Source organism: Drosophila novamexicana, unplaced genomic scaffold (genome assembly GCF_003285875.2).
Source record: "Drosophila novamexicana strain 15010-1031.04,08,12 unplaced genomic scaffold, DnovRS2.1 tig00000870-arrow-arrow-pilon, whole genome shotgun sequence".
Lineage (NCBI taxonomy): Eukaryota > Metazoa > Arthropoda > Insecta > Diptera > Drosophilidae > Drosophila > Drosophila novamexicana.
Window position 1 is genome coordinate 1,708,990 of NW_020824830.1, and position 20,774 is coordinate 1,729,763.

General features: G+C 43.2%; 1 protein-coding gene across 1 annotated transcript in view; it reads left to right on the forward strand.

Moving 5' to 3' along the window:
- The window catches only part of LOC115764762 (nephrin), a 44,129-nt gene extending 23,729 nt beyond the window's left edge, over window positions 1-20,400 (forward strand). Inside the window, exons 8-17 of the mRNA XM_030707998.1 lie at window positions 543-679; window positions 3,524-3,662; window positions 5,625-5,773; window positions 6,540-6,690; window positions 7,186-7,403; window positions 8,696-8,870; window positions 11,813-12,077; window positions 14,291-14,526; window positions 15,838-16,011; window positions 20,371-20,400. Coding sequence (XP_030563858.1) covers window positions 543-679; window positions 3,524-3,662; window positions 5,625-5,773; window positions 6,540-6,690; window positions 7,186-7,403; window positions 8,696-8,870; window positions 11,813-12,077; window positions 14,291-14,526; window positions 15,838-16,011; window positions 20,371-20,378 — 1,652 coding nt within the window. The 3' untranslated portion in view covers window positions 20,379-20,400. The remainder of the gene's footprint in view (window positions 1-542; window positions 680-3,523; window positions 3,663-5,624; window positions 5,774-6,539; window positions 6,691-7,185; window positions 7,404-8,695; window positions 8,871-11,812; window positions 12,078-14,290; window positions 14,527-15,837; window positions 16,012-20,370) is intronic.
- Window positions 20,401-20,774: the final 374 nt, after the last annotated feature.

A 20,774-nucleotide genomic window follows, 5' to 3' on the forward strand; every position in this document is an offset into this window, starting at 1 on the left:
TCAATTTTATTTTCTGCCGCATTTTTAATAATTCACCATAAGCGTCAGCAATTTTTGCCGTCTTGTGTCCAGACGCCATAGTTTTTTCCACCCGCATACAAGATGGCGGCCGGACACGAGAGCCCACGACAGCCGCTCGCCCTGGCGCCAGTCTCGGTCGCGTATTAGATTTTTACAACCGTAACTAATAGTCCCATTTGGCTTATGGCCAGGCAGCCGAGTAGCACAGTGCCACAGTGCCACAACGCTGCGTAAAGGATGTGCATTCAAGCGGCCGGCCGACCGGCCGGCCACCCCGAGGCTGTGCTCTGTGCGTGGGCAACAGCTGACCAGGAGCAGCAGCGTCAGCTTGAGCTAACTAACTAACATTACGCAACGCTGGTTGGGCCCGAGCAGGCGCCTCACCTTATGAGCAATTTGAGTTTATTATTTGGACTTTTATCTGGCTATTTGTAGCGCTCATTAGATTTGACGCCCGTACTTATTTATCCACTGTTTTTGGGTTATTTTCTTCTTAACTTTTCTCTTTTGTTTCCACGCAGATCCGCCCACCGTGTCGGTGCACTTGGCCAACGAGGATCCCAGCCGTATGGTAACACGTGCCGAGGGCCAAAATGTCACGTTCAAATGCCGTGCTGATGCGAGGCCACCTGTCACCAGTTACTCTTGGTTCAAGAACGTAAGTGCGCCACAGATTTTCATCAATTTGTCCAACTCCCTCTCCCTCTCCCTCTCCTACTCTGCATTAAATTGAAACTACCCTGGACCAAGGAACAACCGCTGACGCCTATCAAGCGGCAGACACTTTGGCAATTTTTATTATCAATTGCTTCACTCTCCTTCTCTCTCTCTCTCTGTCGCTCAGGCTGTCGAAATTCCTGCGGCAACTTAAGCAGACACTTTGCGGTTTAATTTAATTTACCGAAATTGTTTGCAGCAGCAAGAATTTCCAACGCTGCGGGCAACTCCCACACATATAAGACGCCAGGCGCAAAATATGTGGCCTATTCGGTTACCAAGTGGCCGCCATTAGCCACGCCCAGCTTGGAAATATATAAGGTTGCCATGCATAATTACTCATGAAGGCTTTGATTGAAGTCGCCTTGTATTGAGAATTATTTAAGCATTAATCATGCGACAAATAATCCAGGGACTGACCAGAAACTCTCCGAAGCGAACATCTACCCATTGCTGATTTTAGCTTTCATTCACATTCCGACAAAAGCCACAAAGCTTGACCGGCATTGTTCGGCTTGCCGGTATTGTGTTGTTGTTATTACTAAACGGGCAAGGTTTTGACAACCTTTGACAGTTTCGTTCACATGGGCACATCATCATTTTTCATTGCCCAAGCAAACACTCACACACACTCACACACACACAGTGGCATAAAATCATATTCTTTCTCTTACATTATTATATTTGCCTTGCGTCTGCTGAGTGCGTGTCTTAGCTTGGCATTTAACAAATTATCCCAGACCATTGTGGGAAAAAAACTTTTTAATATTTAAGGCATTTCGTCTTTGGTCCTTCGGATTTGCCTTTTGCCGTTGCCATTTATAAGCGAAAAGCAAAAATCGGCAAAAATTATGAAAAACGATGCGGCAAATGTGCGCAGAAAAAAGTTATAAGGAGCAGCAAAAAGTAAGCAAACTTTGTCACTTCTTCGGTTGTCAGTTCTTTCTAGATTCCTTAATCAGCAGTTTGCTTTTCCCGTCTAGATAACCCAGAAACATTTTTATTCAGTCAGCTCAGGCTTAAATTTCCACAAACCAGAAGTTAAATAAACTTCTTTAACAAGGCTATGAGTCGACTGGCTGGCTGTTGAATTTCGCGTTAAATGCATTAAAAACGCATTACATATGATGCAACTGCAATTAGCTTTATCTATCAGCAGAGTTAACTGAATTGCTTGCGATACATTTTGCAAATTAACATATTACAAACAATTAATTTTTCATATATAGCAAAATGCGAAAGTCATTTCGTCTCAACTAGGAGATACCTTTCACTCTAAGGACATGCTTATAAAAGTTCATTGATAGACTGTCTGCTTAATATGCTCAATTATTATGTGTTGCAAATTTTCCAAATCGCTTGTTATCAAACCCGCTGTTACTGCTTACAGGGTATATATATATATATATAAAGCAATTTGCAATTTAAAGCTGCTGCAATAATAATTCCAGTGTTAATTTTTGTGTTTAAAGTATTTCAACACATGCACATGCATTTGATGCCGAAAAATTATGGAGAATTAATTTAAAAATGGCGCATAGACCAATCGAAATGACGTTCATTGAGCTGGCAAGTGACTAAAATGTTGTGTGTTGCGCAGCCTGCAAAATATAAAACAATATAAAACATTCAATAATGCCAATAGAGACACTCGAATGCCATTTAATTTGATTTCCAATCGTAACCATAATATAATTGGGAACACTTTGCGGGCACTTAGACAGCGACATTTGCAGCGTGTGTTAATGACATAAAAGCGAATATATCTCTCGGTGTGGTATCTGTGGCTGCTAAGCGTTCTATTGAAATGCAATATATGTGATTTATGCTGTCGGCTATATATGCTGCATTGCCAGTCCTCATGCGAGGCATACAGGAAAGAGCGGAGGCTTGCAATTGTTTTCAAAAGAAAATATCATTTACGATCGATTAGAATAAGCTATATGATATTGTTGTCCGATGTTAACAAAATTGAGCAGCTATTTAAGAAGCAGAGTGAAACAATTAAATTTCATTTTGGTCAAGATAACTTTCAACACAAAAAAGTTTTTCCGAAGAGCTATGGACAGCTATGGCAGCTCTATTACTGACTACCGAAGAAAGTCGAAGGGCTCAGGTTAAGTTTGAAAATGAATCCTTTTTACCAAGGTTTATTGCTTGCTTCGAAAGTTATACACATTTGCGTGTCATACGTATGGTCTGAATATGTTGTAAAGATAAATAAACACCAAAGATATTCACGACCGGCGCTGTGTTCAGGGTATCTCCTAGTCGGGTTAAATTAGAACGCCTTATATAAGTTAAGGTATTATAAACATTTAATGAGAGTTAAATATATTTAAATTCTTTTGAAAGATTCTTTGTAAAAGTAACGAAAACTAGGTAATATGTAATCCAATGTTTTTGTTTAATCCTAGATAATATTCTTCTGTCAGATCCCATAAGGTTGCTAATTTCATACCTTTCATCTTCATAATAATTCATATCAAATATATTCTACCGCACATGTCTACTGCGTGTTTGTTGTTTCTCAGCTAATGCGTAAACATACAATTGATGCTACCATAATCTCTAAAACCTGAGTTAAGTTGGTTCATTTTCAATTCCGAAATTGAAGATGCTTCGTTGAGAGTCTGAAACTCAAAGCCTTGCATACAAGTGCTTTCTGTTAATCATTTGATTGCATAAACTTTAATCAAGCCCTTGCCGGAGCTGTTTTCAATTTGCAGATGCACTCGAAACATGTTCATAACGTTTTATTTCATGCATATATTATGTTTTGCAGGGCATGCGTATGTCAGGAGAGAGCACGGAAATTCTGCACCTGACGCAGCTGGAGCGGGAGAGTGCCGGTGCATATGCCTGCGGGGCCACCAACACGGAGGGGGAGACCCGCAGCTCGAGCCTCACCCTAAAAGTGCAATGTAAGTAAGCAGCTTTGCGGCAGGCGGGCTCGATATAAAAATAAGCATTATAGTAATAGTACAAGCAGCCACAACACTGGCAACAATATGATGGAATAACATGGCGGAACGGAAACGGAAGTTGCAAAATAAAATCAACTTGCTGCAGCTTGCGTGCCCATAGCAACAAAAAAATATATACAAATTTAAGTTTGCCAACTTGCGCAGCGGATGAGGAAATTGCTTAGAAATGATACATAGCCCAACTGTGACTATGTTGTGTGTGTGTGTGCGTGCGTGCTTGTTTACAATTGTAAAATTGTTGCTGGCACCAGTCTAAATAACCACCATTGATTTACACACAAAAGTTTTGGCTATAAATTTAACTCTCGCAATTTTTGCTCTGCCAACTTTTTCATAAACCTCACGCACTGCCTTTAGGGAACAGCCGCCGCCAGAATTTTTTTCATCAAGAGATTAATGTGCAGTGCATATAAAAACGATTGAACTGTATAAATCAGTCGATCTGTGTGCCCTTCGTGTACCCTAAGTGAACCCCAAGAGTGCCTCTAGTGGAGCTTCTCCGAGCTGGCACCTATCGTAAATTGACTTCATCACGTTCACCTTTCGCTTTCAACAGCTCAAAGCTGTTTACACTTTTAATACACTTATGAAGAGCACTGTACGCCAGTTACGAAATATACAATGCCTCAAAGCACTTTTTAGGCATTGTGAGAATCTAAATCGTTTGTTAGTTGCAGGCAACTCTTGTATAAAAACTATATAATGATATGAACTAAGTAAATATGTTAAAAATATATTCTTTCCTTATTCGAGTTTGTAAATTGTTACCATTCTTGATAAATCTCCTTAAGCCACATTTAGTTAGTTAATCTTTTCCAAACAACGCGATCACCTATTTAAGGCGACTTAGTTTGAGAGCAGATATCTATATCCTAAATAGAGTACAGCAAATCCGCACCTTTAGAAGAACTTTTCCTTGTTTGTTTTCTGTCGTATTGAAAACTTCTGGACCGATGTCCTGATTATTGCGTAACGACATTCAAGTCGAAAAGTACATGTGCATACATACTTATAGCTCTCTGACATTCGCAATCCTCTTACATGACGGAAATTTACAAAGGAAACTGATTCATTTTTCAGTGCTCGAAAGTCGGAAATGCGCTGCTTATGGATACGACAGTTAAAGTAGTTTTTATTTCGAATTATGAAAGTTTCAAGCATTGAGTTGTGGGTAAATTTGGCTCAACTCACACACAAGCAACAAGTACCTGTACACATGCACACACACACACACACACACACATCCACAATCCTTTAAAGCATATTGCGCTGACATGCAGGCAACTTGTGATAACAGCGCCAAGTAATGAAGCCTCAAATACTTATCAGCCTTGGCGTGACTTACATTTAAAGGCGGCTTTCAGCGCCAGGCAACGCCAGCTCAGGGCGCACGCACACAGCACACATGCGTCTTCATGTATATATATTTGATGTACATATGTCTGGCAGACAGTCTTGGCCCGTGGGCTAGGGTGCAACTTCCGTGTATGTGGTCTCATTTTACAGTCAAGTGAAAGTAAAGTCGACAACATCTTCTTCAATACCTGCCACTCACACATACTAGCAAAAACGCGCGCGCACAGCTTTACCCGCTTTTTTTGTAGCATAAACAGGGCCCACGTTCATGAAACGGAAACATGTTAATTACTATGCTCAAGGCTATGTAGCTGGCTCGACTTCCTTTAGGATTTAGCTTGCTCTTTCTTTTTATTTTCATTTTTATTTTTGTTGCTTAACTCCAGAGGCGTACAGACTGTTTACTCGATTGGGTGGCTGGGTTGGGTGCTCTCATATTTGAGAGCTGAAAGGAAAATTTAAAAACGAAATGTTCTGCGGCTTAACGACTTTTTCTTTGACTTGCTTGAATGCGATTTTCTTTTGGTTTTTGCATCTTTTCAGTCTCGCCGCGTTGTAAGCCGGGCACAGAGCAGACATCCATTGGAGCCATCAACATGCACTCGATACAGGTCAAATGCGAGGTGGATGCCGATCCCCCAGAATCTGTCCGATTTAGTTGGACCTATAACAATACGCGAAATGTTTCGCCGGTAAGTATTGGGCGGGCTACTCCCCAATTGCACGCCAAAGTCTTCTTTATCTTCTTGACTTGGAACTGTGATTACGTCCGCAAACGTGCCTCAACTTTGGCGCACAGTTTGTGCCGAGCTTAGCTGAAATTATTGATTCGAAAGCTGGAAAGCTGAAAACTTTCAGCTCGAATGTGGCCAGCTATTAGCAAAACTTGTGTTAAATACTTGGTAGCTAGCTGGGACTCCCGCACAACAATGGCACCCTGACGGGAATCAAACGCAGCAACTTTGTACGTGACTGAATTAAAATTTAATCAAAATGTATAAATTTTGCAGTGGGAAAGCAGAGCATTGTTGCCTAGCGAGCTGTGCAAGGTTGGGTGCGAGAACTGCAAAGCCTGCAGACAGAGGGAGATCGAGCAGAAGACATGCATATGCGAGTATACTAAGCACTGGGACAGCTGTGCACAATAAATAAAGTAATTCATTTACCGCAAAAGTTATTTGAAAATCTGCACGAAAATCCTGTGAGTCACACGCAGAGCCACAACTAGTCCCTTCTGGACCGAGCTGAACTCAACTTGGCTCGTTTCGACTTATCCAACTGTTTGCATTGCAATAAAAACCCATTTGCCTTAAAATATTTATGCTAACCAAACTGCCGGACTGTACGACTGCCCGACTGCCCGACCAACGGACTGACTGTTGCCAGGCTCCAATGATTTTGCCTACGTTTGCAGAACGATTCGTAATCCTTGTGCTGCTGATATTCTTGTGCTTGCAGGTGCTGAACTCCAGGATACAATCGAACGGACTGGCCAGCACGGTGACGTATCTGCCGCAAACCGACTCCGAGTTAATAACGCTCGCTTGCTGGGCCAGCAATACGGTGGGCAGGCAAACGGCACCATGTCTGGTTCACATACTGCCAGCAAGTAAGTAAAGGATATTGTTATTACCCCACTCCCTGCACCTGCAACTCCCTCATCCTGACTGCCTGGCTGCCCGAAGATGCCGACATTGTGTGCAATTTAAACAAGACGCCGCCTGTGTCTGAGTTGGTGTTGGCGTTGTTGGCCGTGTCTATTATGCACACCAGAGGATCTACTTACATAATTGGTTGGTGTGTGTATGCGCTGCAATTGAGGCAGCCAGGCAGCGCCTTGGCCTAACCCATGGCAAATAATCATCAGAGTACGCGGTCTACCTGCAGTTCGTATTATTATAAGGTCTTTGGCCAAATTTGGCCGTTATTAATGCAAACGGTGGGCGTGTCGCTGCCTCGCCTTTATTTGCGCAAAGTGGCGAAAATGATGCCCCAAATTCAAAATGCAAATTGTTACCAATGCCAACTGTAAATTATCCTGCAATAGACCATTAAGAGCAACGTCTGTCCTCACAGCCCCCCTCCTCTCTTTCTCCCCCTGCAGATGCACCCGAGGCGCCAAAAGCCTGCGAACTGCGCAACGATACTGTCCTCGAGGTGGTTTGTGTGGCCGGCAGCGACGGCGGACTCTCGCAGTACTTCATGCTGGAGGTGGTTGGCGGTGATTTGCTGTATGCCAGCGAGTCGGCGGCGGCGGGCAAGGGTCAGTTCGGCGAGACGGTTGGCCAGGGCGACAATGAGATATCCACGCTCAATGATCAGGTGAGTCCTCAATTCAGTTCAAACGTATTTTCAACACGTGCAGTTGGCGTTCAGGGAGTCTGGCGCACTGATTCAATTACAGTTAAGGCAAGGGCCAGCGAGCGAGCGGGTTGCCTGAGGCAGAGCCACAATTTGAACCGCTTGAAATCCATATGGTCAATTAGTGTGCTCGTCCTTTCTGACTTTTCTGCTTGAATTATTAATGAATTTGATTTTGAGACAAGCCAGACGGGCCAGTTGCTCGGGTTGAGCCAATCGGCTCAAGCGTAAAAAGGACAACATAATTAATGCTATGAGTTTCCATTCGAGGCAAACAGTTTAACCAACTGAGTGGACAAAGGACGGCGGACGATGGACGGGGGCTCAACTTCATCCATAAGCCAACGCGGTGAACACATGCTGAGTTATTAAATTATCTCTGTCACTCGTAAAAGAGAATATCATATGAAAATTTCATTTCATTTCGTTTGGTTGCATTCACCAACTTAAGTTAGGCAGATGAAGGGGCTTGGTGAGAGCGGGGGGCTGGGCGGTAAGTCGGGTACACGCCAGTTGCTTGCTTTGCTGATGAAGCGCTGGGCAGGCGACTTTATTAGCAATGTAGCCAAGCGCAAAGCAACGACTGGGCCAGGAGCCGAGCAGAGGCAAGCGGAAAGGATGATGAGCAGGACATGGACTCCGACCAACGTTGGACGTTTGCAGCTTTAAAGTTTCACGCTAGATAAAAATGGCATACACCAAGGGTCGTGGGGGCGGGACAGCCACATTGACAGCAGCTACAGTACTCAGCTACATTACAGTACGGTGGACGGTGGACGGTGGTCTGCGGGCTGTGGAGCTGGGTTGGGATGGCATAAACGCCGCAAGGACAACATAAATTACTTACGCTTACTTGAGTGGGAATTTGTGCGTAACCAACGAAGCTCACTCGATTGTGTCCTATTACGGCAAACGGATATTCAGTTTAAAATTTCAGACAGCGTTCTGGTCAGAACAATGTGGCATTCCCGACGCTATCCCCCACCCCCCACATGCACTCTAAACACATTTTTAGGCATGAATAATTATTTATGGGCTGTGTTCTGTCATAGTCGTGTGGGCGTGTGCAGAAAGTTTTGGGCCCCAAAAGTTGGCAACAAATAAGCGTAGCATACTTTATGGCTAAGCCATATGGCCAGCATATTATGATGCGACACATGTCTATCAAGATATGCATATATATGATATATACAACTCTCAACTGGTTATCTGGTTTTTATTTTGCTGTTTCGTTTTTCTCTTCTTTTTTTTAGGCTACATCTGCACCCATCTTTCGCATACAGGAAAACAGTCCACAATTTCGTTTGAATAATTTAGAGCCGGGACGTGAATATCAATTTTTAGTTTATGCCGTTAACGCAAAGGGACGCAGCGAGCCGCCGGTGGTGATTGAACGTGTGCGCGTGGCTGCACAACTGGGACCATATGGTGAGTACCCGACTACCGAGTAACCGAGTGCCCGACTGGCCGACTGGCCGGTTGGCCGAATCACAAGACAAAAGCCCCACATAAAGTGTGCCAAAATATTTGCCAATTGCCAAACTGAATTTGCCTTTGCCAGTTGCCAGTTATCAGTTGTGGGCTACTTTTGTGGATATACCAATAATGTTGACCGAGTTGGGTTTCTGGTAGTTGGTAGCTAGCAGCAATTGACGTAGCTGTCTAATTCAACGCTTCAGTGAATTTTCAAATCAACGCAAGTACAAGGAAATCATCTTCAATCAGCCGCCGCGAAAACTGTGCACATGGCGCACGCACAAGCAAAAGCAAGTAACCTGATGTCCTTTGCAGCCTGGCTGACTAGCTGGTTGGCTGGCTGCCTGGCTGCCTGGCTGGCTGGCTTGTAGGTTTGCCGCTGAGGCCGCCCTTTTCTAATCCACTGACTGAGTTATGCAGCGAAGCGTAAAGCATTTCAGCATTTTCCATCAATGCGCTGAGCGAGGCACGCATATTGCGTATACGCAAGGGCGTGCCGCTACAGCCTCTTCATTTTTACCATTCTTAACGACAACTGTGTGTGGTCACATGTGTGTGTGTGTGTGTGTGAGTGTGAGTGTGGTGTATGTCATTGGCAGTGCCCTTCTTTATTTCATACCATCGAGCGAGAAGGAGAAGCGAAATTGCTTCAATTTTCGTTTTGCTTAACGGGACGCCGTAGACACTTTGCTTTTATTGTTCGCCTCGCATTCGCATTCGCACTCGTCCATTGCGTATACGTACAAGTAAATTCGTGCGTAGGCAGCAACGAGAACAATGTTGTCATTATTTTCATGCTGATTTTTATTTTTATCTGCATTTCCATTACCATTTTCATTTGCAGTGGCGGCACTGCGGCACCGCCTGTGGCACTGGCTGTGGCTGCCTCTGGCTCTGGCACTGCGTCGCCTGCCACGCTCTTTGAACATTTCCATTTGCCTTAACACAGTTCGACTTGGCCATAAATCACATATAATATTGACCGATTTAATGCACCTAATTGTGCTTCATACGCAAATGTTCAATTAAATGTTCCTTGTCCACCATCCCGTCCTGCTAGCCAGGTCAGTTTCAGTCAATGAATTTGTTAGTCATTTAAGCCCGACCCTCTGTACGTCTTCTCGTCTGTCGGTCTTAATGCATTCATTCGGCCTCGGAACAATAAATGTGATTACCACAGGGCCGTAGTCGGTGCCAGTGCAAAAAGATCCCTTGAAGGCTCTGATAGGAGTAATTTATGCGAAATTTTAACATTGCCAGTCAGCGCCTTCCTTCGCAGCTTCTATTATTTACACATTGTCTGGGACTACCGCGTCGGTGCAAGTGAAAGTGGCTGTAGGGAGTGGAGGTGTGAGGGTGTTTGGTAATAAATAGGCCAAGACAGCGTCGCTCTGGAGTCACAATATTTACGTGTGAATAACGGCATAGCCGTCGACGCTTGACGATGATTTTTGCTGCAGATTTAAATCTGTTTGCGTCGAAATGAAAAACACATAAGGCTAAGTTATTCGCATAAAAAACCTAATGAAAAACGGTGAAGGAAGTGCCCACATGAGTCAGGAGAGAGTAGGCAGCAAATAAATTGGTAAATCTGGTATACGCAAACAAATCTGTTAGCCAGAAGCCTAAAGGAAGAATGGCTGGTTAAAGAGAACAGACCAAGATCTTGGGAGAACAGCAAATACCCTGTGCTCATGAATGATGTACTCCATAATAATAATAATTATAGTAGATGTGTTTCAAAAATTAAGAATCTTTTTGTGACAAAATGGGATAAGGGAGTGCGTTGCGAATATCGGTATTGGTATGAAAATAGAATACATGTAAATATTTAAACTCAAAGTGTGGCTTGAAGAAGCAAAACTGAAAAGCGCTTTAATATAAATACAAACAAGCATTCCCGACTATTTTGCTTAGATACAGGGTATGGCAATGGCAGAGATGTGGCCAAGAATATTGAAAAGAAAATTGTTGGCAAAGGCCAGCAGCATCAATGGCAGCCGCACAACAACAAAAATTAAATTGAGCCGCAGGTGTAAGCAATTTCCACTTAAATGCTCGCTCTAAAAGCCAGCCGAGAGCCACCATAGCAGCCACTTGGCAGTGTTTCAATACGAAGCTCGCAAATGGAGCGGAAATGCTGCAAAGCATAGGAGTGAACGAGCGAGCTCCTCCTGGCGGGCGGGCAACTGGGCAGGTGGGCGGTTGGCTGAGACAAGACGAATGAATCGCATAAATCTTGCCTCTGGGATCATCTTACAAAGAGTTTGCTGTTGCAATTTCCGCTTCACCATCTTTAGCTGAAAATCTAATAAATATAAACAATGCCTTCCTTTCACATATTGCTAATAATTGGCGAAGCTCTTTCAATCTGGAGCAATCAGCGTCTTGATTTCGATGTCCTCGGCAGCGACTAGCAATTAAAGCCTTATCGAGGTCCTGGCAGCTCCGGGCAACCCAGGCTTCGAATTCCACCGCACAGGCGATTGCCCAATTGGGCTAATTTCAATTTTCAACACAATTTGCTACAACAACACAAGCGTAACGACAAATGCTAAGAAAACAGAAGACCCCATAAACAAATACTACAGCAAAACAGTTAAAGCAATCAGTTAAGCAAAAGGCGAAACGTGTGCACACACACAGACACACACACACGGAGTCCCAAAATAAAACAACAAAACAAGTAAATAAATGGCAAATGTAACGCAAAAAAATGAAAATGGCCAGATGAGGAGTGTGGAGCAGCGGCTGCTTCCACAAGTTCATACTAATTTCGAGCAAATAACAAATCATTGTGCGCCCCGCCCCTACACAAGACCATTTTCGTGCCCAACAAACTATTTGATTTCTAACCTGCGTCCACGTCTCGTTTTGTTTTATCTCACTTACAGATGAATCTATTCTCTCGGAGGACCCGACGCCCGCGGAAACCACGCATCATGTGGGCGGCAGCAGCAGCAGCAGCAGCGCGAATGGCGTCGGCGCCGGCGCCAGCATCGGCAGCGGTCCAGAGAAGGAGTCGACGCTCCTTATACTTGCCACCGTCGTGGCGATAGGCGCCGTCATTGTGACGTCAATTATCGTGGCCGGCATTGTTGTTGTGTGTCGGCATCGGCCGCGGCCACCTGAGCCGCAGGAGGTGCGCAAAAGCATGCGGTAAGTCTGTCATATATACCCTGTAAACGGGTGTGCAAACCGGGTAACCTGAAACTGGACTTCGTAGATAAAGTCTACATAAAGTTGATCTAGCTGTAGCCTGAAAGTGAAGGATTGCACAGGGTAACGCCAGGTCGAGCAGTCCTACAATAAATTGTGTGTTGTTGTTTCTTGTTATTGTTTTGACTTGAGCGCATATAAAAACAAATAATGAAATTGTTTGCGCTGCTGCTGCGGCTGTGTGTGCAGAAATAATTACAGCATTATTTATGTGGCGCACGTGTGCTGCAGCAGCAGAAGCAGCAATGGTAGACGAAGGGCAGCGGCTGTAGAAGAAGGGGTAGCGGTTGAAGCCACAGCGTAAATAATAATTGTAGCATACTTTTTCGCGCCGTTTCATAAAATATAATTAAAAGGCATAGCGAACGCAAGAAATTAGTGCACATTTAATTGCACGTTTGCTTTAAGTTCAAGTCTTTAAAATGCGATCAAATCAATGCGCCTGACCACAGTGCCTGGCAACGGCATCAGGCTCATTAAACATTTTGCCGGCAATGACCAAATCGATTAGCCCGCAGCAATAGACCGAAAGCCGCCCGTGGGCCCAAGCTAAACAAAGAGCACGCAGCTGCCCACTAAATTATGCTTAGACTGTAATTAAATTAATTAAACCTGCACCTGACTATGACCCACAAAGGAGCAGAAAAGAATCAAAATGAACGACACTCGCCCTCGCTGTGTGTCTGTTTGTATGTGTGTGTGTGCTGTGCACCGGAAACGGAAGCCGCTGGCCTGACACCGCCGCACCGCAAAGAGAGTTTCATTTAAGATAAGAAATCAGCGTTAACTTTGAAAGGGTCGCCCAGCAAAGAGTATATAATTAAGCAGCTGCTTAACCTGCAGCTGCCTGCCTGTCGCTCTGCCTCTGTCTAAGTCAATGCCTCTGACTCTCGGCAGTGACAACCATCCGGCCGTCCAGGTAACAGCGACCGGACTCAGGACTCAGGCGACTGTCAGCTGTGGCCCTAGTTGGAGCCTGTGCTAATGAAAGACAAACTTGCAACCACAGTGGCAACTTCTATGTGCGGTGTGTGTGTGTGTGTGCGTAATGCTTAACTCATTCATTTAGTTACCCTTGGAGTCCTCTGCGTGCGTCTATCTATTTGCCAGAATGCCAAATTGATGTTGCCACTCAATCGTATCAGGCGCCTGATTATCGGTCCACCTACTCGTGGAGAGAATGATGGGAATAGGAGGAGTGGGCGGGGGACACTCGATGGGGCATTACTTCAAAGCAAAGCCCAACAAATATTAATTAAAATGCGCTAAAGTAAAAAGTTACAAAAATAGCAGCAGCTAGTTGATTGGCTGCCTTCTGCCTCGTCACATTTGTCACATCAAAGCGAGCCGCATGTGGGTCATTAAATGGTCGCTTTATAAATTTGTTTTAGGGGGTGGGGCTAATGATATAGTGGCAATAGAGGCGCTCTCAATGCGACTCTTGGCCAATCGCAATCATACGTATATTCCATCCGAGAGAGGCGTGTGCGCATAAGTACTCCATCAAATTATGTATTATATCAGTGGCAGTGTGTCAGGTGAGCTGATCCCCGCACGCCCCCTTGTTGCCAAGTGCGCCAATGCATAAATTTAAGCGATTTGCCTTTTGTGGCAAAAGTAAAAGTGCAAATATTTAAACGGACACACACGCACACATGGCAAACACACACGCGGTTTCGTTGTGTGCGTTCAATTTTAACTGATAAGGGCGCATCGGAATTAATTAGCATTTGCGCTAGGGGTGGCCGTCAATTACAGCAGATCTGGGAGCAAACAGATTGAAATTTCGCTGTTATGTGTCCCGGCAAAAGCGTGTAGTGAACCTCAGCGATGTTGCGCATACGCCACGGGCAACGGGACTATTGAATAGAAAATGTGAAACGGCTTAAAAAGTGGCAGCAGCTGCTCCCAGGTGGCCAACTAATATTGTTGTTCTTGTTGACTTGTGCTGGTCGCTTAGGTTGCGGTGTTTCACTTTTTAACAAATTTGTCGCAATGCAAAAAAATGGACACCGTCCGGGGAACTATTAGCAAGTTGTTGGCGGGCATACCTCTCTGTGTGGCTGCGTGTGTGTGTGTGTGTGTGTGTGTGTGTCTAAAAACTTTTAATAGATTTGTGAGACTTGTTTTTCTTTTTGTTTTATTTCCCACAGGCCGGCGCGCAACGATGTGCCCTCAATGTACATTGAGGAGGATGAGCTAAACGAGTTGGAGGAGGGCGGCGGACGAGCTGCAGAGATACGTGCTCGAATCACACCTGCCACATCTCATCTGTGCGGCGGTGCTGGAGGCGGCGGCATCGGACCCAGCGGCGGCATTGTGGGCGTCGGCGGTCCGCACCATTACATCTCCGAGAGCTTCATACAGTACGCGCAGCCCAGTCTAAACGGTACTATTCCAAAATCTATACTCAACAAACTGTAGCCAGTAGCTGAAGTAGTCTAGTCAAGTATCCAACTCTTACTAAATATTCTGTATATCGTATTTAGCTCGCCTGCATCCACTTGGTTTGCCTTTTACCTCTTGAGTTCTGTTTGAGTCCACACTTAATATTAAGTTGTATTCATAGTTTTAGTTGATTGATTGCTGCAATTTAATTAAACTTAATCGAATTCTATCGACTGTAAATACTTTTTAGATATTTATGCACACAAATTGCCTGCACAAATATAAATGTAAGCGAGTACTTATTATGAGTGGGTTCCATGCATATGTAGAATAGCTTAATATCTCAAATGACGTGAAACCAAATTAATAAAATGTCAATGCGACTGTCAATAGGTCCATTAGTCAATCTATTATTTATTCAGTTTCAGTTTTATAATTTTCTAAAATTATTTTTAATAGCATCAAGTGCATGTTAGTCTACATTAAATTAGTTGTAATCGGTAAACAGGCAACAGGGAAAATCGCGTGCGTTCACAATATTTGTGGTTAATATTGTGTTTTTATTTTTCCATGATGCACACATTTTGACACACACATACACACAACCTCACACACTGCTGCATACATACTCCAGTTAGTTTATTTACTGCTGTGGGGTAGAGCGCATTTCATTCAGCATTGAACAAACCAGCAAATAAATTACTTTTTTAATATCCTTGTGTTTGAAATTGAAAAACTAATTGGCCCTCATTTTATTTGCTAAGTAGCTTATGATATGCTATTTTCTAATTAGCATTAATCGAAACTGTTCGTAGTTTTCATTTCTATTGATTCATTTCCCATTTTCAATTGATTGCCAACACTGTAGGGCAGCACTTGAAGCATATACATATATATGTATGCTTACAATGTGTACACACTCGTACAGATTGGCTCACCTTCTGCTACCAAGTGCCTATGTTATGTAGTAGTTGCCCTGGGATCCCGACAGTACTTTATAGATAGCTATCTTCAATTGCTCTACAGTCAAAAGCCACATTCTATCTATCTGTCACTCTAATAGCTTAGCCCCTCTTTCTCGCTCTCTCTCTCTCTTTGTATCTGTCCTGTTGGTCGCTTTTCACCCATCACCAAACAACTTAGTTAAATTCTAGACTTGAGGCTGTAAATACCTTGCCTAATATTTAAAGCAATGTAGTGCACAGATAATTTGTAAAGTTGCAACTTTCACCTGCCTTAACTCCAACCCTGTCATCATTCTGTGGCGCTACTAACGATGCATTCAAACACTGTTACCGCTAACCCATCCTAGGCGACGTGCTGCTACCTTTGCTTGTTACTGCCGGCCACCCGACCAGCCGCTACCGCCGAGCAGCCGACCCACTCCACTCTGCCACAATGTCGGACGTGGTCGTGGCCATGTGCCACCCGGCTGCTGCAAAACTCTGTGCAACTGCTACCGATGCGTCCGCCTGGCCGCCCAAATGTATGCAAACTGAATTTTATAAAGCAAAATCTGTGCAAAAAGCTGAAAAGCAAGAACCAGCTTAGAACAAAAACAATAACTACACACATACTTAGAACTTAAACTAAAGAAACAAATAGAGTGTTTATAGCTGGATACACAATGTCTTCTAAAGCTCCAATTAAGCAAGTCCAAATATTTCGTATACGAAAATTCAAATAAAAGAACAAAACCTTGCTTTATTTCATATTTTAATTTTCCTACATTGTCATACATCGTCTACAGATCGATTGTCTGTGTTCACATTTCCACTTTGTATACTCTAAAATTGACTAGGGCGACTATTAACAAAATTCGATATTCCTTTTCATATTGTTAAAAGGTTAAAGCAATTCCCTCAAACTATAAATTTCTCTTAAATTTGAGGCTAGCGAGGAGATATTTTTAAAAGGCAAACAACTTTAGCACTTAGCATAGAGCATCTGAAAGACGTGAGTTAGCGATTGCAAGGCATTTTGAGGTTTTTCGTTTTGGCTTTCTATGGTTCTCTGGCTGATGACTTTCTCTTTGACATTTGCATTTTGCTGCGCAAATTGCACAACAAAGCCACAAATTTCTTTTAATTTAGAGTATTTTGACAATTGTGGATGGGATTCCTCTAGCCGAAAACGGACCATAAATGTTGCAGCAATTGGGTCAGCAACGCATGTGTGTGTATGTCTGTGAATGTATGTGTGCGTGTGCAGTTAAGCAAATCATTTGAAAATTAAAACCATCTCAGCATCGTACTCTGGTACTCTGGTACATTGTGGCTGCAGCAATCTGCTCTTTATCTGCCTCAATCAGGAGCAATAATAGGCATTTTCCAAACAATTAAAGGATTGATTGTTTCACATCGACAGCAATGACATTGCACAAGAGAAAATGTAATAAAATATGATTGAAGATTTTAAAGTGCTTTTGTTAGGAATTTGTGTGTCAAGTCTTGATGGTCAATAACCACTGCACACGACAACAACAAAGTACTGACAGCAGCAACCCAACAAGTGACATGACAATAGCATGCTCATATGTTAAATATTGTATTTAAAAAGGACAAATGCTGCAGAGCCCTGCTGGCACAAAGAAACGATGCGTCGCCACTACAGTGGGCCATTTTAGATATATTCCTAGCAAAATACATAGCTGTAGAAGCATTTAACATATGTATTTTATATGGAAAGCTTATTATTTTGCTGTCAAGAATTTCATTTATCAAAAAGCAAAATAATCATCGTATGTAACAATTCGCATAAGGTTCGATAGAGTTGTGTAAAAAGTCATTTGCCTATTGCTCATCTCTGAGTCATCAAAAAGATAGAATGTACGTCTCTTTTGGGGCTATACGAGTTTTAAAATTTAGGGCTAACAATTTTGATATCTAATTTACAGCAGGTTTTTTGCAGATACAACGTTTTACATTCGAAATGTCAGACTAGAAATGAGGACTGCATTTGTTTTCCAAACAAACACAATTTAAAGATTTTTCCAACGGTTTTCATGCGGCTGTTCCACTGTGCAGCGCATAACGAATGAGGTCGTAATGTAGCAGCTATTTGTATTGGTATTAGAATTGGTATTTGTGTCTGCGTCTGTGTGAAAAAGCCCTTTGGACACGTTGCACACAGCTACAACAGTGCTACATAAACATGTAGCACGAGTACACAAGCCAGATACAAAGTTATATGCAAATACTTGCTTGCATCTAGTGCTCGTGCGTTGCACGCTCGGCGAGTGCAGCAAACAAATTTGCAAAATATGCTGCTCGCTCTGTTTACTTTGCGAGCACGTGTAGATTTTGTTTTAACTTTAAATTGCATAAATTTCAATTATGTTTTGCAAAAGCACTAAATTAAAAAGCATAAATAGGCAGACCATTTGCGAGCATGTCAACATGGCGAATGCAAATATTATTCAACGGGCAGTTGTGACGTATACGTGATTTTATATTAAATTGAATATGCACATGCCAGCCCACTTCCGCGATTCAGGCCCGCATTATTTGGCTGTAATACGAACACTGCCTCATGCAAAGGTCACAAATTAGCCACATTGTTGTTACTTTTTTATACTTTTACTCGGTCCCATGCCTGACAACTTTTCAATTTATAGGCGCCGTGACATGCCGCAGCGCCTCTCACATTTGACAGTCAGACACTCATACACAAACACAGGGGCAGGATGAGAGGGAGATGGAGACCTGTACACATGCACCAAGTTGACTTGCTCTTGTTCACAAGACACCAACAAGTGCCAAAGCCAGACTGAAGTGTGCCCGGGCGGTTCAAAAATGTTGGTACTGTTGGCAAAAAGCTGAGGGTCTGAACAGTTTAAGGCCCGTCGCATGAAGAATACTCTTCAGCTTAAAAGCTATTTGTGTCGCCTGCAGAGAAGTGTAAATGAATATATTTTATTAAACTTACAAGCGTGACCCATAAAGTCCAGTTATAAGTATCTAAAGAGCCGTATCTAACCAATTATTTGAATAATAAAATATCTGATAATTTTTTCACTTTTATTTTATATACTTACTCTCGCTCTTTTCCCCAAGAAGGTATACCGCATCGTTTTACTTCTCACTTTGCTTCTTCCTCTGAGCATCTTGTCGAAAGTCATGTACTCTGATGGCACATAGTGCCGTGCTCAGACAGAATGTCAGCACTTAGAGCGCACTAATTCAACTGAAGAAAGTGAGTTACTCACATGTGTGTGTATGCATGTATTTTCATATGTGTATGTGTGAGTATGGAGCACCATGCTACATAGCCGCCATGCCTGTCAGCGCCCAGCGACTGCTGCTGCTGTCATTAGCCAACATTTTTAATTGCATACAGCCTCGCTAGATGGCGCCCGCGTCGCAAATTGAATAAGGGGTAGGGTACCAGGTGATGGGTTACTGCGGGGCAGGTTAGGAGAGTTTAGCTCGTGTTTTCTTTACAATCAGCGAACCTCTTGCGCAGGCAAATACGTTTGACTTTTTCAGCTTTTACATACAACGCTATGAGCGCGCTCGTGTGTTCGTTCGCGTGTGCGTAAGCGTGTTTGTGTGGCTGTGTATGTAGGTATTTGTTTTTGCGTATCCTTTTTTTGTGCACATTTGTTTCATTTCATGCTGCACCATTCATTTTGCTCGACATTTTGTCTTATTGTTGTTATTGTTGCTGTTGTTGTCGCTGTGTGTGGACGTTTGTGTTGTTTGTCTGTGCGCGTCATGAGTCGCGTCGCCAACCGGGTAACATTCGTGCAGCTGTCCTTGGGCTCTTACTTTTTGCGCCAGCTGCCGCAAGATATGTGCTACACATATTGTTACATGCACATGTAAGTGTGTGTGTGTGTTGGCTGCTTTGGGCTCTTGTACACTTCAGCGGCACTCGTCTAATTAGTTAAGTTAAGACTGGGTCCGCAGTGGCAGCCAGTGAAAAAGAGGCCGACTCAAGTCACTAAGAGTCGTCATTTGTTGCGGTGCTGCTCGCTTAAAGGCGACTTAAAGCGTGCTGTAAAAATTATAACAGCTTTATAGGCCTTGGGCGCTCTCAACATCAACTTTGATGTCTGTGGCCGAGCCGCAAGAAGTGCCACACAATTTGCTTTGGCAACATTGTTGATGCGGCCTTTGCTGCCACACGCACTAGCAGGGCTCCTCTGTGGCACTTCAATGTCAACGCTCGTTCATTTGTCGCCGCACTTCCGTTCCCCTTTCCCTGTTTGCCTTTGACTACCAGAGCTGGCAACATTTTTGCAACTTTTGACATTTTTAATGCTGCCTGGCATGGCGTGAAAGTAAACGTGAAAGGTCCCACACAAACACACACGCACACGCACACATACGCAATGTGCGACGCCATTTGGACGTTGCTTTAGTTTGTGAGTCTTTATGACTCAAAGACGCCACACAAATGTGACATAAAGGGCGATAATAATAAAATATAACACAGGGCGCTATGGCAGAACGAACGTCAAATAACAAACTGCAAAATCGTAAAGAACGGCACCGGCAGCCAGCTCTAGATGGCGCTTGACCTGGGCTCGAACTCAGGGTGTGCTGTGCGGGCGACACAATAAAATGTATTCGAACATAAATGTGCGATAAAAATTAAGAAATTGTTGAATTATTTGGTATTTACGATCCAGCCGGGCTCATCGCGAGGGGGAATATATTAATATTTATATGCTGTTGTTGTTTTTGTTTTTGTTTGTTGTTGTGCTTGGTTGTTGCTCTTATCGGCGCACAGTTGGTCACGCTTTTGATATTTGCTAATAGTTACGATAACTTTTTCTTTTACATATTTTTCATTTGCTGCCAAAACAATTTGCAACTGTTATATGATGTCATTTTGCCAGTGTTATGAATTTCAGCAAAACAGAAAATAAAAACAAATAATAATAACAATAAAGTCAATAAAACAAGCATAACTAATCGGTGAACACAAATTGTACTTTTGTTTTTCTTCTCATCCACAACCGACTCTCCCTCACACACATACACTTGCGCATTACTCACTATTAATTTTATAAAATTCGCACACATACACACACATTCACACACACACACACCTGTACATTTACGCCATTGTTGTTGATTTTGTTTTATGCCAACCAACCAAAGTGTATATTGCAGACCCGGATCTAATATTACCGCGCGGCGAATTGGAATTTACGACTCTGGATCCCACGCTGAAGTAATTGTAAAGAGTAATAATATCTACCGCAGTACACATAGCCTCCTTCCCTCTGTCCGTGTCATG